Raw genomic sequence first — 17,826 nt, 5'->3', positions numbered from 1 at the left:
CTTAAACAAAGATATACTGGCTTAAATTTTTTGCTAATAAATTTCTGATTAAGGCTAATCCTATTAGCCAACATGCAGTTAGAATGTTCTGAATTTACTGAAATCTGTACCTTCATACTTTTTCTTGGCTGACTCATACAGCACTTTCCAAACGTCTTCTAACAGATCTCGCTTAGGGTTAAACTGAAATTCCCACTGTAAGGTGGAAATCCAGATATCCATGTTATTAAGGAATTAGGCACTTAAATTGCATATTAATTTCTTCCTAAAGATTTAATTAGATTAATTTCTACCTAATTCAGGTAATAGCTAGCAATTCAGGTAATATTTGAAAACAGTATTTTCATTTGGAAAAATCAGTGTATTCTAATGGAATGAAACTCTACATTAGTGTCTTGTATTTCAATTCATTCTATTACGTGTTGTCAACAGAGTTCCTAGCCTAATGCTGTTTGGGGTTTTTTGATTGTTTGTTGAGTGAGGTCGAAAGCAAAGGAATGCCAAACTGCAAGACACAAAGAAAGGGTAAGGTAGCAAATTCTGTGCATTTTGTCTTTCTTTACTCACCTTATTTTCAGTGTTGATGGTGAAGACAGTGTCCCTTTGGTTCAGAAGTTTACAGGAGTATGCAATGTTAACTGCTGTCTCCTGTTTGTCTCCTGTCAACACCCAAATTTTTATCCCAGCTTCTCGGAGAGACACAATAGTGTCAGGTACTCCATCTTGCAGACGATCTTCAATCCCTGTTGCTCCTGGGCAAACAGGAAAAGAAAAAACTTCATTTTTCTTGGAAACCAAGTTGCTGTTTTCTTGTTTAAAAAAAGCTCTTTGCTTTCCAATCACGCTCCTGAACTTATTGAGAATTGAACCAAGGTTTTGTCCAACAAATAAACACACAAGCACATGATCTGCATTTGGATTAAGGTCTGAATGTGTCAACAATCAAGTTCTGCCTCTTCATTTTGCTCATTTCAAGAACAATGCATTTCATTTCTTCATAATAATCCAAAGTGACAATGTGCTGGCAGAGGAATCACACTATACGCATTTTAAAAATACTGCATTAAGTCCCATCAAAGCAACCAGAAAAGATGAACTTTGACTGTTTAAATGAATGCTGTCCCTATTGTCAAGTCAGATGCTTCAGCCATCAAAGGCAGAAGAAACAGTACAGTACATTTTCTTTTTAAACATGCACAGACTTAGAAGCAGATGCCAACACTCATGCTGATGATGTTGGGAAATCACCATCTGAATGTTACAATACCTCTTATCCCTTCCACTAGAGGTCAGTTTGAAGATGCTGCAACTGTGGCACATTAAAGATAGATATTGATTTAGGCTAAGGGAACACTTTTTTGCAAATTAAAGTGTGAAAGAACATAGAGCCCTAGTAATTGGAAAAGGTAATAGATTCTGACAAGATCTACATTACCTCTTATGTGGTCTGCTTATGGCATTTACCATTATTACTCTAATTTTTTAAATCACTGCAGAGATTATGAGAAGCCATAATGCAAGTTATAGCTTGCAATTGCAGAAATTTAACCAAGTACAATTGGGCACAAATTGTAGTCAGAGAAAAATGAGACTGAGACAACTCCAAAAATCAAAGTCATAAAGAACAAAATGTTTGCAAACAAAATAGAAGAGAAAGCACTGAAGTGCTCCATAATTTAACAGAATGATGTTGTTAGATATGGCAGTAATGAATGATGCAGAAATGTCAATCAACATAAGTTTTAATGCTAAATGTCTTTTTACAAAGTGCACAAAGAAAGCACAACAGTGCAACAACAGCAGGAACTGAGTAGCAAAACGCCTACATGTTTAAGTTACTGGATTTTATAATGCAGTTCAATTACCAAAATTCCCTTGGAACTCGTGCTCAAAACTGAAGTGAATTTATAGTATTTTATAGGTTTATCTAAGGATATGGACACACAATTGAATTGTGGGAACTTCATTATCTACTATGTCAGCTGAGCCACAGTAAGAGCTGATGTGCATGTTCTTTGCTTGGGGCACACAATAGTTTCAGCACACTTTTTCAAAGCTACTGCTGCCCAAAATGCATGAGAACTTGTATAGACACTATCATTGGATTTTATCTCCCTAGCCTGGAGATTTCCAAACCACAGAGGAAGTCTTTTAGATATAAATTAGTATAAGCTGTTGTCTGTCTCACTGCCAAGACTATCGCAGGAGAGCAAGTGATACTTCACGCAATGACAATTCTTATTTTTAGCTACCCAGCAGGGTGAGTTTGGTCTCCAGATGCTGTGCCGTCTCTATTAACAGTTCCTCTCTGTTGTCAATCGCAGCTTCTGCCTCCCGACGAAAATTGGCCCATTTTTGAAAATCATCTTCATTCAAGACCTGCATAACACAATTTAAACAGTGCTTATTTGAAATTTAAATAAGAGAGAAATGCCAGCATTCTGGATCACAGAGACTTAACTCCTATCCAAACTGGTAAAGTACTGTGTCATCTTTAAAATAATGCTGACTTTTCCAAGAGAAAACTGCAAGAACAAGTAGTTTGTACAAAAATATGACGAAGAGAAACTCTTGCTCACACAACTCTTGCTTAGCTGAGAGCACACAGTTTCTGAGGGCTGATCTACATTTCTCCAGAACTTGAATATGATCTATTGGTTGCACATTGGCAACTTCCGCATGAAAGTATGACACTAAGATACACTAACTCAGGCTGAGAGTAAGATTTTTGAAAGCTGAATGCCAAGCAAAAGAGAAGAAGGTTGACTGCTCTGCAGACTCTTTGTTTCTTGCTTGGGAGCACTGTAGAGTAAGTCAGCTAGAGTTACTAAACAAGAAACAGATATAAACGTTTTGAAACTGACAAAAAATCCATCATTTGGTCACATTGAGGAAAAAGAGGAAAAAAAGGCTCCAGACAAGGCAAATAGAGAGGCAAAAAGATGGGCTATATCTGGCTGGTTGTCTGAAGCGGAATTATAACCTCTATATTTTTCTAGTAATTCTATTGACACGTACAGAACCTGGTGCTCTCCCACCTTCTTAGCTATGCACAGAGTTCGCAGTCCATCACGGGCATAGTAGTCCAAATGCTTCTGTGTTCTTTCTTTTATTCTTTTCAGTCTTCTCTCTGTGATAATGTCACCTGTGAAACACAAGGAAAATAGTCCATATTTTAAGCACAGATAATTTTCTATCTAATGGCCTAAGATTAAAAAAGAGTGGGCATTAGAGAAAAGTGGATTCCATTATAATACCAAGTTTTTTAAAAGCTCAAAAGTGTTGGCTGTGCAGAAGCTGAAGTCTTGCTAAAAATTCTTGTTTCCTTTAAGATAACATTATTTAATTTTTTGTTTGCTAATATTATATCCCTCTTGCTGACAACCTGGAAAACAATGGTCAGGCCCTTATGACAGTATTATTGCAGAGTACACAGCCCACATGGGTTAATATTATCAGTGGATTTTAATTATCCCATTCCATATTCTAAGCACTTCTGAGGTTAAATAAATATCTCAGTTCTGATCTGCAAGGACAATACTAGAGAAAGCTTATTATACTTCCAATACCTAGATATAATATTTCCTGCAGAAAAGACTACTGCAAACTTTTTTTGTTAAGAGTCTCAACAGAAATAGCTCCCTGGCTAGTTACCTTTGGCGGAGTCGTCCAGCAGGTCCATTATTACAGAGTCAGCACCTTTTGTGTAGACAACAATCTCCTTGGTTAGAGGGTGTCTCACCACTACAGACATCCTTTTCCTGACTGAGTCAAATCCCAGTGTGCAGAGGATGTCAAAGGTCAGCAGTGTGCCCTGTGGCAGCTGCACCGTGACCTGCTCGGGTGTCCGGGACACAAGGATGAAGCTGTAGGCCTGGGCAGCATAGACAAGGGCTGCCTCATCTGGGCTCTCAGCCTCATAACAAAAGTCTGTAGGCAGAGAACTGTTAGTTGCAGACCTAAAAACTTCCTCCAAGGAGGCAGTACCAATATCTGTGCTGCCCTGGTCCTGGAGTTCCTGGTCTCTGCTGCTGGCAGAGCAGTCGTTCTCATCGTCACAACCCTCCAGCACAGCAAGAGGCTCCTCGGTGTTCTTTGCACTGAAACTGGCACCAAGCTGTGAACTAGACTGAGATGATGAAAAAGATTGACTAAGGCTTGCTAACTTGAGCCTTTGAAATATTTGATGAATTTTCTCCAGGGTGATTCCTGAAGGTTTTATTGGTGGTGGGATTGTGACCTAGAAGTATGAGAAAAACCAACGTTAAAAATAAATGAATGTGATCTTCAAGGGCCTCAAAACCTCCCTTGACTTTTCTGCATCTAAATGACAATAACAATAACTGCAATTTCCCCTTTTCCCCTCTCCTGCCATTTAACTGTGGTGGAAGGATTCAATAGAGATGTCATATGTGAGATGGCATCCAAATTTGATGGTGATTTGTATCTCTACCTCTGAAGCAAAGATGTAATTAAGCCCTAGTAGTTCTGTCAATTGCCTGGCAGATCAGAGAAAACCCAGGGAGTTCAACAAACTTTTTCCAGCATATATCATACAAAATCTTAAAGAACAACTACAGACTCTGTGGTAGCCTTAGCTATTCATGAAACATAAGGAGACAAGCTAAGAAGGGATACACAGGCAGGGAAGCAGAAGATATTACAGAAAAGGTAAAGGAACTAGTGGACAACTCTCAAACAAACCATTTTTTGCCACTTCAGTTTTCACTGGACACTACTCTATATTGTTAAATGGAAGCATGATCCATTTTCCTCATGTATCTAAAGTTTGATTACCCTTTGTCTTGGCTCAGTAGCAGTGGAGACCAGAACTGTATTGCAAATGGCAAGAGCAAGAAAAAAGTCAGTAAAGGATGTGGAAGTCTTCATATGTATAAAGGGAGAAAAACTTTCAGTCTGGAGGGCAGCTTCTCTCACTCGCCTCAGCAGCCTGCTGTCAGGAGTCACGTCCTTTTCCTGGAAGAGAAATTACTTAGTGAAGATTATTTTAATTTACCCTTGTCCTCAAGGAATAACTGGCTACTTCATTGACTTCTTGAATTTAGACCTAGAAAATGCCTTTTGTACTTAACATCTATGGAAAAAAAAAAAATCTTTCAAAAAGCTGCACGACTAGATAATTAGAAAGAAATACATCTTCAAAAGGAAGATGATGTCAGAATTTTATTTCTTTTAAGATCTACTAAAAATCAGAAACATCTATACTGTATCCCTTAACTTTGAAAGTGCTGACTCCTGAATTAAAGGGCATTCTAGAAAAATGTATACTTGGGGTCTCCCAGTTCAGTGTGGGAGTCGATAGTTATTTCAACAGAGAACATTTTGTGCTTATGGTTTAGTTACAGCAGTATCTCTTTTTGTTTCCAGAGCAGTTTCATTTTGCACCCAGACAGGGAAACGCTCTCAAACTTTTCTTTTTCAGTTTTTGCAATAAATAAATACAGATTTACTTGTTCCTGAAATGTTTCTTTAATTTTACTGCCACTCTCTTTCTAATCAAACCTAAATTTGCAAGCCAAACTACTTAACAATGTCACTTTGCTACAATTTAATTTGATGTAGAGCTATGGGGCTATTACTTTTAATTGAAATTTCTTGTTAGCAGAATCCGGTTTGGATTAAATTCAGGGCCATATTTAACAAGGAATTCCAAATTTAAAATATATCTTTGGATTAGCCAACAGTTTTGCATGCCTTCTTTAAGGAACTGCCAAAGTTACTTAGCTGCTTTCTAGTTCATCTCAGCTATTACCCTCACCTCGTTCAATCTGGCACAGTTTTCCCAAGTTCTGTAAACGTGCAACAGAAGTCACCCAAGCACCTTTTTGGCTGTACTGTGCAGAGCTGAATGTTACATTCCATCTCCTGCTTGCTAAAGTGACAAGCAGTTATTAAATAATTCTAATAATTGCAAATGAATCTACTGCTCATCTTGCAGCTCAACTGAAATCCAAAGCTGGAACAAGGAACTGGAACTGAAATCCAAAGCTGGAACTTTCCCTGCTGCAGAAATCTCTGGTTCTTCTGGCTCAGTATTTTAATGCTTTTTTACTTCACACACAGGGACATGTTTGCGGTATTGATGCAGTCCTTTCTCTAACAAACAAAAACATGCTAAGGAAAAGCCTGATTTTTAGTTATCTTCTCAGGTCTCTAAAAAAGAATCAGAGGCTGAAAAATTAAAGCTGCTGATTTTGAGAAACCATTTCACAATACTGCCCTGCAGCGGTTCTGTAGGTGATGGGACTATGCCAATGCTTTGTACATAGAGCAATCCCAAACAGCTTAACAGGACAATTCCAATGAAGAAAACATATGTGCAGATACACCTGTCCAAACAGTTATGTCAAACAGTTATGTTGGGAATTCTATTAAATTTGAAACATGAAAGATTATAATCTCACCAACACCTTGCACGATTTTTCATCCAATTTCTTCATGCATTGCCACAATTAGAATGGACATCACAAACACCAAGTTATTACATGTGTATCTCAGCCTCTCCTATCTGTCATCATTCCCCTCAATTTCTTTTTCATCTATATCCTCAATGTCTGCTGCTAGTTCTTGTCAAAAAGGACAATGCACTACTGGGCATTTCAATTCATCAGCAACTTTCTGAACTCAAAAGTTTCCTCTGGAAAAATTGAAAATTGTCAGGCTAATTGTGGCCTCAGAGACAGTTTTTAAAAACAAAACAATAAAAAAATCAATATTTATCAGAACAGTTTTTTTATCTTCTATTTCACATTAAGTGAAAACAGTGCTGACCTGAATTTTCAGCCTGAACATGTATTAAAAACCCTAACCAAGCAAAAAAAGAAAACTGAATAAAACAGCACTAATGATAATAATCACTTAAATTTGCCACCTTTTCAACGTTACCAATTTTGTTAGTGAAAATGCTGATATAAAATGGCCAGTGCCATTCAGTTTCAAGGTTTCCTCATTAACTAGATTGCATTTCTGCTACTTGGTGGCATGAAAACCTGATGACCATGGGACAATGAAAATCTTCATTAATGTTTCTAATAGCAAGGCACTACTTATTGGAACTATTAAATCTAGAAGGAAATGTACTGTCACTCTCTTAATTCATAAGAACACCTAAAGGTAGAGAGAGTAAATGTTAAATTTCTATCCTGTTCCATTGTTGAAAGACGGATTTTTCTTACAAAGCTCTGTCTGCTGACATACACAGAGGTCTACAAACACTGTGTGTATCAGGAGTACTCAGAATGCTGCAGATTTGTAGCAGAGTAAAAATGCATCAGATGAGATGTAAGGGCAGGAATCATAGAGACCCTGGAAAATTTATTATTCCCATTTTATTAATAGAGAATTGGCTCAGGTGGCAAAGAAGGATACTACTATGTCTCATTTAAAGGTCATACAGGGCAGGCTCTGTGCAATATCTAAATGTCTCTATTTTTACTACATCTCCACAATTGTCATAGGGTGTTAAAACAATTTATCCAGATAGAGTGAAACCGTGAGCAGCTAAGGCTGGTTATTTCCATAAAAGCAGCTTAATCTTCTTCCACAAAAGAGGCATTTGATACTAGTTCCTCAAATATTGCTTTACAGTGAATTAAAAAAAAATATTTATAGAAGGAAAAGGCCAGGCAGTAAAAAATGTAATTGGAAAATATAATGGCAAGAAATATCTTTATCATCCTTCAATAGTCATGACCTATAAGAAATTCTCAGAAGTCATGACTCGTGGGCTCTTGAGAATCCACAGAGATGTTCTCAACAACTCATGAGGTTTGGGCTGGAAAATACTAGGACAAAAACTTACAGAACTCCCATATTCAAAGAACAATAGGAGGTCTGAGTGGTACTTACTACTTACTTGAGGTAAGTAGGATCTTATAACAACTGCAGGAAATAAAGTTCTGAGAATTCTGCATTTATTGGACTTTTTTTTTTTTCTTTTTTCAATCAAGATTTGGACGGGTTTTCCAGGCCTTTGATTTTAATTGGAATTCTAATTTTGAAAGTGTATTATGTTCTTTTAGTGTTCATAAAAGCCTTGTCTGAAACGTCTTTTAAATAGCTTTCAAGAAGAGCAGAACAGTCTGACTTTAATTAGGCTGTGTGCGAATTTGGGAAGTTTCAGACCCAAATTGCAACAGATTCTGCTCCCCCCTGACTGCAGCTTGCATGCTCCAATTGAGGACTCTCATTCTTTGTCTCCCCCCCCTCCTTTGTCGCAATAGGACATGAAATAGATGCCTGACTCCAGCCAGAAGGCAGTAGAAATCAGAAGGTTTTATTTACAATTCATTCAGCCCTTTTATAACACGCTGTGCTAAGAAGACACGTTATTGTCCATGGGACTGACGCCTCTCCCATTGAGTAACAGAAATAGCAAACAACACCTGCTGTTATGGGAAAGGAACATTGCCTATACAAGGTTGTTTTGGGAAAGAGAAAGCTGTTGAAAAGTTTCCTTTGGGAAGAGCTCAGCAATCCTCAGGCTCAGAAAATATTGGGTCCACACCTCTCTTAGCTCCAACAAGAACTGGATTTCTCCTCTCTACCTATTGGCTTTCCATCACAAAATGCAACAGAAGGGACAGCTCAGGAGGTGTTATCTCAGTGTGCTGGTACTCACGATGGGGCTGCTGAATGCCACTTGGGACTGGTTGCTGTCACGTCGGCCGACTGACCTGCTCCTCGTGTGCCCCTGGACACGCGCCCGGTCGCTCTGGCACCTCCTCAGAGGCCTCATGGTGTGGTGCTTGTGGGTGGCTGGTCTCTCAAGATTCATGGGAGGAAGAGTGAAATGCTGAAGTTTTGCAAAGTCCTCGTTGTCTAAATCCAGCTCTTTCTGTATTTTCAGTCGCCTGTCTGTAAGGGAAAAATGAAACCATGCCTCTGATTCTGTTATTTTTTCTTTTTAATTGTTTGGGAGGGATTCCTTGATCAGTTAAAAAACCTGAAGCAAACTAAACCAAAACCAAAACATTTCAAAAACCATCACCAGAAAAATTTCACTGTCCACAGCAGTTTCTGGCAATTGCCACTGTTACTATTGCAAGAAAATAAAAATGAGTTTTCAAAGTAATCAGTCACTTTTATGGGCTTCTCTTAATGTTTTGTCTCTTCAGCTGCCTTTTGCAGTTGAAAGAGGAGAGAGAAATATGGTAATTCACAAATTTGCCAATTTTCAGTCACAGAACACAAACATCTTTTTGGCAGCTGCTTGCCAGCTTAACAGGATCCTTTCTGCTACAGAGAGCACAACGAAGAAGGGGCTGAGTCAACACCCTCAATTCAGAGCAGCAAGTGCCGAGATCCTTCAGATCCAGACTGCAGCCAGGATCCATCCAGGAAAAGGGTAGCTGTGTTTTTCATATCACTCAGAAGTGTACATTTACGTATTCACAGAAATAATTACTTTTGGACCCACTGAGTTTAAATATTAACTAATATCGGTTTGTGAGCTTATAAAAGGTTGTCTGGTGCTCATTCAGAAAGGAAAGAGAAAATGTTCTCTTTGCGTGCTCTTTGAATGCAGGGCAAATCCTGGAGGTGCCTGCAGAGGGATCTGGAAAAGCTTTCCCTTCTGACTTCTGAATAATTTAAAATGCCTTCACTTTTGTGACTCTCTGTAACAGCAGTCCCTCACAAAATAGTGACTATTCTGCAAAACTCTACATTCAATCAGAGGGCTCAGTATTTTTATGGTATTAATATTTAAATTAATAACATTTAATTGCTCAGACAAAAAAGGCAAGTGTAAAAAAGTGTCTCTCACCATTTTCCTGATGGGAAAACTCAATTCCATCAACAGTACAGCGTCGGAACACCATTTTGTTTTCTGTGAGTGTCCCAGTTTTATCTGAGAAGATATACTGGATTTGTCCAAGGTCTTCAGTTATAGTGAGGGCACGGCACTGGATGGGCAAATCTGCTTCTTCATCATACAGGTCAATGTCATTGTGAATTAAAAAGACTTGGCCCAGTTTGACCAACTCAATTGACACATAAAGAGATACGGGGATTAAAATCTGAAAGAGAATTTAAATTCTCAGTGAGGGGTGAGATAAATTTTGCTGCTTTCTACCGGCACAGGTATACTAATGATTTCTAAAGAAACAGTTCTTCCTGTAGAGAAGATTCTTCTAATAGTGACATATTGTAGGACTGATGAATAATAATTCAGGGGCGAAAAGAAATCTGGTGAACAACAGCAATGGAGAAACAGGGATAATAAGTGGCCAACTTAAGACTAAATTCCTAGAGTAATGAATTCAAAGGTGGGTCTTTCAGAGGATGCCCTCACAAGGCATGTTTTCTGGACAAAGCATCATGCTTGCTCTTACCCTTCTGAAACTCTGAAAGGAAGGACTAGCACAGAGTAACTCTTAGTGCAGAAAAGTTTCACAAACCATTACTTTGCACACAACAAGCTGCTTCCTTGCCCTGAAATAATAATGAACTCCTAAGATGCACAAATATTCTGTTTCAGTAATGAAGAATAATCCCCCAAGGAATCTCTGAGCAGCTCTGAAAGTTATATTCAGATTTTTTTTCATATTAAAGAAATTCTGTGCATTTAAATCTCAGCACTGACATCAAGAAATCGGAAAAGTAAATGTAACTTCTTCCTCACCCAATAAAACATTCTTTCCCAATTAGGCTTAATCACACTCAGGTATACAAATATCCTACTTCTAATTTAGCTACTTTCCTAGACCGGATGAACCATACCTAGTTATTTTTCCCCACTGACAAATTGGCAATTTTTGTTTCACTGTTTTTCTGAGATGTTAAGTGGCCTTCTTATTTTGGAATTATGGATATAGGTTGAAAAAAAAAAAGCTGACATTTGGATGTAAATATCTGCTTTACTGCATCTCCTAGATATTCTGAGTTGAAGATATACATGTGTTTCCTATCTATATCTTTGTGGGGTGTCAATAGCAAGAAAAAAATCTGCAGTTAGAAAGAAAAAAAAGAAGCATTATTTCACACTTGGAGGATTTGAAACCCTCCTAGCAATATTTCCAAATAGGATTAAGAAGGCACTGCACAGCTATTAGTTGATATTAATTGTTCATTAGTGATTATATTCAATTTTGAGTAGCTTCTTCCCTGGAGGTAACAGAGAGGTTTTTGTCTTTTACCTGCAACAGGATTATCATTGTCAGGAACATGTAGAAACCAGCAAGAACTGGAGACACAAAATTGCCATTGCTATCTGGGACATCATAAGGTGGATGCTCGGAAAAGTTTCCTGTCCAAATGCCATGCCCTGTAGGAATGAGATACAAGATTGAAATCAGCTGAGCAGTGAAGTGAGTGACAAAGCTTCTGAAATGTGCAGACATGGACTGCTCTGCTAAAAAACAGAGAGAGCATTTCCAAAACAATGCTCCCCAAGCAATGCTGCAAATCTTCTGGAGAATGCAAAGCACCTGCAGAGCTCTGTAGCACATGCACATAATTGATATGCTAGTGAGAAGTAAGTATTCAGGGATATTTTCATTCACCTCTGCTTCATCACATGTTTTCTATGTCTCTTAGTCTGCACAGATCTTTTCTCATTCTGCATTTCCCTGCTAGAAGACTGTCTCTGTCACCTATCCATAAAAATCCTCAGTGCTGAAGACTCTCTTTTCTCTCACAGAAATAAACCTTAGAACATTTGTATATAGACAAAATAAAATATTTCTTATTCTCCCTGACCATTCTTGATTTCAATCTATCTTTGTTAAGAGTTGACAAACCTCCTAAATTCAGTCTGGGCAACTCATCTTTACATTCCTTCAATTAAATCATATCTCAAACTGCTTCTTCCTCCATGTTTTAAATACCAGTAGATATCATTGCACTGCTACAACAAAGCCTCTGTTCCAGGACTTAACAACATCCCATCACAATTGCTTTATCATTTTCCATACTGTCCTTATTAAAATAAACTTTTGTCAAGGAGGTTACTAAATTTACAGCATCAGAGGCTCCCCACTGAGCTAAAGCAAACAACTTGGTTTCCCTTATTGCATTATTTGTCCAGATGCCAAAAACCTCTACCAGTCCACTTCACAGCTCAAATAAAACTTCCATTACCACCAGTTAACTGAGCAGTTATTTTGCAGCATCTGCTTACTAAAACGCTGCCAAAAATATTCAAATTATTTCAGCAATGCTCTTAGGCTGCTTCAGACCACAGTCACATCTGAACAAGGACAAGTCTGCTCTACGAGCCACTTCTTACCCCAATTTATCACTGTGTGCAAGAACGGTCCTGATAACTGATCCACAAGTGATACTTTTTCCTAGAACTCTTCATTCAGACAAGGCTGCAAAGCAAGAACTCATGGTAGAGCCTCTGGACATTTTGGATGGATGAAAGCTAATGGACTTTTTACTCTTTTACATGTTTCATTTAGACTATGAATCTTTTTTTTTTTTAACCTGAACAGAGAAATTATTTTTAAATGCTGATTTTTTTCATCTGAGACTTCTTTAATCTTAAATTGAAGGACTTTATTACTCAAGAGCCCCTACACACCAGACAAGGCAAGTCTCTAAATCCACATGACAGCAGCCAGGGAACAAGGAAAATAAAATCTCTCCCTCACACAGAGCTCAGTTGTGAAACTGAAATCCCATTTCGATGCCAAAAAGGCCCACTGCAACATGAAGCAGTAATACCAAAGAAGCGATCAAGTCAGTTCAATTGTTCATCTCTTTTGGATGGTTCTTACTTCCCATGGTACTACACTTGATGACTGATTGGAGTGCCACATCACATACCTCCAGGACAGGCTCAGGAAAACCTGATTTGACTGTTGCTTAATCAGAGCAGTAGCACTAGGCAAGTTCTCACTGAAACAAAATCCATTAAAAGAAAAAGGGGCTCTTGGGAGCCTCTGTTATCGCTTTAAAGCATTGCCCTATTCAAAAGTCAGTAGACTTAAAATTTGGTCCTTTGCTCCAAATTGTGAGATCCTATTCTGGCCTGCCTGGGACAGGTTGCAATCGGTGCTGGAAGGCAAGCAGGGGCTTACACGCAGTGAAATGATCTTTGTGAGATTTCCAATCCAGTAAACTCCGGTCAGTTAACAAACACCAGTTACTAAATTGACATGTGCTCACCTGCAAGGACGCCAGAAAAATGCAGGCTATTCCAATGTAAGCAATTATTCCATTTCACAGCCTGATATAAAGGGGCTTTTGAGAAGGAAGGAAGCCGTGGAGGATGTAAACTGAATGAATTAGTTATGAGCAGCTCATGGGTTCTAAATTGCGTGTCTCTGTTTAAGATAACTCCCAAACATATTAGAGGAAGACACTACTGAAAGTAAAGCAAAATCATTTTCCTTTTGCTCCTATGCACCAGGAACAAACACCTCCTCAGGAAGCACTCAGGAAGGAAGGAAGATTTCAGTTGACAAATATCGATTCCTACAATGCAGTCACAGCGTGGTTTTCTCTAGTTTTACATGTATTATACCGTGGCGGGGATGAATCCTATCTGAAACATTTATAGCCGTGTTTTCTTCATCTGAATTGCTCAGATTTGCTATTTTAACTCACCGATTGGAAAGACTAAGGAGCAGAAAGACCACAAGAGCATTCAGCTGGCGATCTCACTCATGTCTATAACATCAATTTTAATCACCATTTAGGAAAAAGATTTTTGTCAGCGCTTCATACCTACAGCTCCAACAAGGCACATCACAAACAGGAGTCCCACACACAAGAAAATATCCATATTCATCCTCTGCTCTATCCTGCTGCGCTTGTAACGGGGACCTCTGTTATTTAGCATGGCCTTCGTTTCATGACCTTCAAAACACAAATGAATATTATCATGTTTATGTAATATCTTGTATTTTGGTTTGGTTTTTTAAAAAGTATTATCTCCTCAAATGAGAGCAGGATGAGTAATGTTGACATTCAGAATTTTTCTTGTCTGTCTTCCTATTTGACTGACTACATCAGAGTCTAAATCTTGAAGTTTACCAAAAACTTCCATTATATCACAGGTTTCAGCTGTCACATACATTTTTCTGTCCCAATGACAGCAGATTTAGTAGGATTATAAGGTTTAAATAAATTATCAAAAGCTAAATATCCATGAGAAGAAAAAGAAAATGAGCAATAGTATCATAGTTTTGCATTTTATGAACAAATTGTTTAGGTGCTATACAGATTCCTGAAATCTACATTTGAATATTTTTCAGCAGCAATTCAAAAGCCACTAGATACATTTTGTATATTAAATAAAATTCAACAAGTCACTGAAAAACGATATTATTTAGCTTTTCACCATTTGGTTGTAAAGTGCTGACAAAACAGTAGGATGAGAAATAAAAAAAATCCCAAATCCTTAAACTTAGTGAGTTAGAATTGAGTTGCTATACTGCTAATGAAAAAAGAGGAGCGCTGCAAGAAGTCAAGACACAGAAATTACTTTTTCAATTCTATTAATGTTATCTAAACTGTGGCTCCACAACAGGGATATCTGGACACCATCTGTTGTTTTATTGAATGGTATCTCTTATGTTTATTTCTACAGTCCTTTTCCCTGAAAATACAGACCCTGCAGACTTGTATTTAGTTTTCATCTGTATGTGCATGATGTCTGTGACAAGGACTGTTTTCCAAGCTGCCTTTTATCTTTCTCTAGGGAAGTGATTTAACCCCAAACCTGGAAGTTAGGTGCAGTTCAATCACACCTGCTGGATTCATTCCAGGTGTACATCAGCAGTTATTAATTAAGAAGAGAGCTGGAGAGAAAATTACTCTCCAGCCTTATGTTCAGGACATTCACTAAAGAGCTGCAGCTCCTGGCTCACTATTCCAATGAATACCTAATTATTTACACAACCTGGAGCTGTGTCAGAGGGACCAGTTTATACCACCAGTGCTCCTGCCTTTCCAGCTCACACATAAGTACAAACCCTCTTGTTCCACTTAGGCAGGTGTTCAGTGTACAGCTTGTGGAACAGGAGATGTGTGTTCACTCCCATACAGGCAGAGCTGGGAACAAACAGTGAGCCTTTTGGTGAACAAAATTTCTTAACGACCGAGCTACACTGAAGGGGAGGGCACTGCAGCTTGCATTTCTGCTCCTCCAGCAGCTGTGTGAATCTTATTCCTCACTTTTCTTTAATGACAGGCATAATGGAATGCTTTGTACTGAAATCAAAACAAGCCAAAGCCCTCGAATTCCTCCCAGAAAACCCTCAAGGGAGTGTTGATGAATTTATTTCAGGAAGAAGTCATGATGAACTTCTTTCCAAATATCAATTCTACCATTCCTTTCCGCTTCAGGTGATTACCAGGAAAAAGACACTTCCATAACAGAGTTATCACCTTGTAAGGAACAGAAAATCAGAAATATGAGGAATAATCTGCTTTTTCCTCTCTAATCCTCAAACTTTCCAATGCTGTGACAAACAGCACCTCACCTACCACCCCAATGGTACCTTGTCTCTCTATTTCTAGATGCTGATGGGCTCATCCAAAACTTCTTTCTTGTACTTTAGTATATGAAAAGCATATAATTCTTACTGCTGTCCCAATCACAAGGAGAAAACTACATTGGCTGTCACTCTGTAAAGAGGTTTTTGTGTTTTAGTGCTATTGCTTTGTGTAGAACAGTTTGGGTAGCCATGAAGAGTATAACTGTCCTCGGGTCAGATGGGAACTGCACAGACCAAGCAATTGCACAAAGTGATGCCTGCACTCCTCACAAAGGCTTCCATTAGAAAGAAAGTTTGGGGAGTAATAGAGTCATAAAAATGGAAAGTGTGCCGTCTTATTATGTGACTGATCTTGATTTTTCAGAAAAGGTCACAGACCATGATTAAAAGCCAGAGTATATTCAATGTCAAAGAACCCTAGAAATGAAGCTGATACTGACTGAAGCCAGTCTAGTTTTAGGGAAAAAAATTAAACTTTTATGCTGACATTAACAATAAGAACTCAGAAATTGATTTGAAGACTTGCTTATATGAAAACGACCATGTATTGGGAATAACTTTAAAACTCCACCTTTGCTACTGGCAGCTTAAGCACCATAAACAGAGATCCACATTAGGATCTGTGCTGGTGGTCAGGGGAACACACTGGGAAATCTGAGCTAAACAGAAGAAAATTAGGAACTGCAACAGGAGAAGGGAAGATAAATTACTCCAATTATATCAGGAGTGGTCCCTAATGAGATTTTTATACAGTAGCTACTTCAAAAAAAGAAGGTTGTTGAGTTTGGCTCTGGTTCTCCTCCTCTGCCTGGTGGGCACCACCCTTATATGTGGTGAAAGACCTACAAAGGCAAAGCTACCTGAGGAACATATGGGAGCTACAGACATTTAGAGCCCAGTTGTGTAGCAGTGAAATAGACAATCTGTTGTCAGGTGAATTGTTCCGGGCTGCGGAGATTAGTCAAGCTAAATGACTCTTGTAAAGGTGTGACTTCTCTTTTCTCTTAGGTGGCTCAACTCTGAACCTCTTGCTGCTGATCAGACATAAAACATCTATATAACTCTACTGGAAAGATAATAATAGCTAATGGGATTAATTGTTGTGTTTGAACTGACTTTTATTTAATCTACAAAGAGGATAGCTGATGCACTCTGTCTGATGCAGAAGAGGGCACAGCTGGCAAAGCCAATGATAAATCATGCTCATTGAGTAAAAGCAGTGGTAACACTCCAAAGGCAAAAAATGCTGAGAAACAGATGAATTGACCCACTGCTGAAGCTGGCACTGCTGCATTTGGTCTGGGCACCAACACAGTCTTTTTCTATCCATGTGTCTCCTGCATGAAGTTCATGGTTGCACAGACACACTGTGTCTATGTCAGCACAAACCTGTGCTGCTGCTGCCTTTTCTGTCACCTCCAGCTGCTGCCTCACTGGCTCCTGTGTGCTGGCACTGGCACAGGCTGACTGGATGAATGAAATTCACAGATGACTTTTTTTTTTTTTTTTTTCCTAATTAGATCTTCAGCTGCTCCAATTTTTACCCTGAGGACCAGTGAGACCTCCCTTAGGGCAGCTGTGTAGATTTTATGACAGATGGAATTAGTTGTATAGCCAGAGCTGAGGGTTAAATACTCCTGAGCAATTTTTCACTTGTCTGGATATTTTTCCAAGATATTTGACATGCACAAGGATCTTGTCACATGCCAAAGACCCAGCACAAGACTTAATGGCTTTGGAGATGGATGAATAATACCTCCACTTTAAAAAAATTATTAACTTTTTCTGTGCACTACTAGTTTTTAAAGCAAGATATCAAATTATATTGCAATACAAAACTATACTTATTTTTAAAGGATATTTACAGGGAAATTCTCAGTTTACCTTAATAAAAAGTATGTCTTACCTGCATATACAACAATTCCTACTGCGGCCTCAGTATTTCTGATTGTACATCCACGAAGCAAGAGGTTTTCAATGTTGAAACCTACCTGTTCATGGTTTGGCTGCTCCCTAGAAGAAATATAATCAAATAGAGCAATTAATTTTTCTGTTCTAATGGAGTGTTAAATAAAATTTTTGTGTGCATGTCTGTTTCAAGTTGAAATCAAGTAATTTTGTAGGCCTTATTTTGCTTTTATTTCCCTCAGTTTCAAGGAAGACTCCAGCAAAAAGTTACAGAGAAATCCAAGTCTTTTAAAGACTACTTGCACAATGTCTGTCATGGTGCCAATACAAAGGAAGTTTGGTCTTTCACTTGGAACCTTATCTGGCAGATTCAATATCTTATGAAAGAAAACAAGAGTCATTTTGCAACTTCTTGCGGACAAATTTATTTTAGAAAGATGAGCAGAGG

The 17,826-nt window shown here is 38.4% G+C and overlaps 1 protein-coding gene across 1 annotated transcript in view; it reads right to left on the bottom strand.

Moving 5' to 3' along the window:
* Positions 1-17,826, bottom strand: part of ATP10B (ATPase phospholipid transporting 10B (putative)) — a 47,924-nt gene that overhangs the window by 14,134 nt on the left and 15,964 nt on the right. Inside the window, exons 4-13 of the mRNA XM_066196933.1 lie at positions 17,377-17,483; positions 13,696-13,827; positions 11,160-11,287; positions 9,788-10,040; positions 8,642-8,877; positions 4,798-4,977; positions 3,655-4,240; positions 3,039-3,145; positions 2,253-2,379; positions 568-752 (exon numbers count right to left, since the gene is read on the bottom strand). Coding sequence (XP_066053030.1) covers positions 568-752; positions 2,253-2,379; positions 3,039-3,145; positions 3,655-4,240; positions 4,798-4,977; positions 8,642-8,877; positions 9,788-10,040; positions 11,160-11,287; positions 13,696-13,827; positions 17,377-17,483 — 2,041 coding nt within the window. The remainder of the gene's footprint in view (positions 1-567; positions 753-2,252; positions 2,380-3,038; positions 3,146-3,654; positions 4,241-4,797; positions 4,978-8,641; positions 8,878-9,787; positions 10,041-11,159; positions 11,288-13,695; positions 13,828-17,376; positions 17,484-17,826) is intronic.

Source organism: Chamaea fasciata, unplaced genomic scaffold (assembly GCF_029207755.1).
Source record: "Chamaea fasciata isolate MVZ Bird 193981 ecotype frontalis unplaced genomic scaffold, bChaFas1.0.hap1 SCAF_15, whole genome shotgun sequence".
NCBI lineage: Eukaryota > Metazoa > Chordata > Aves > Passeriformes > Sylviidae > Chamaea > Chamaea fasciata.
Note: the sequence above shows the minus strand (reverse complement) of the source record. Positions and strands in the feature narration are given on the sequence as shown.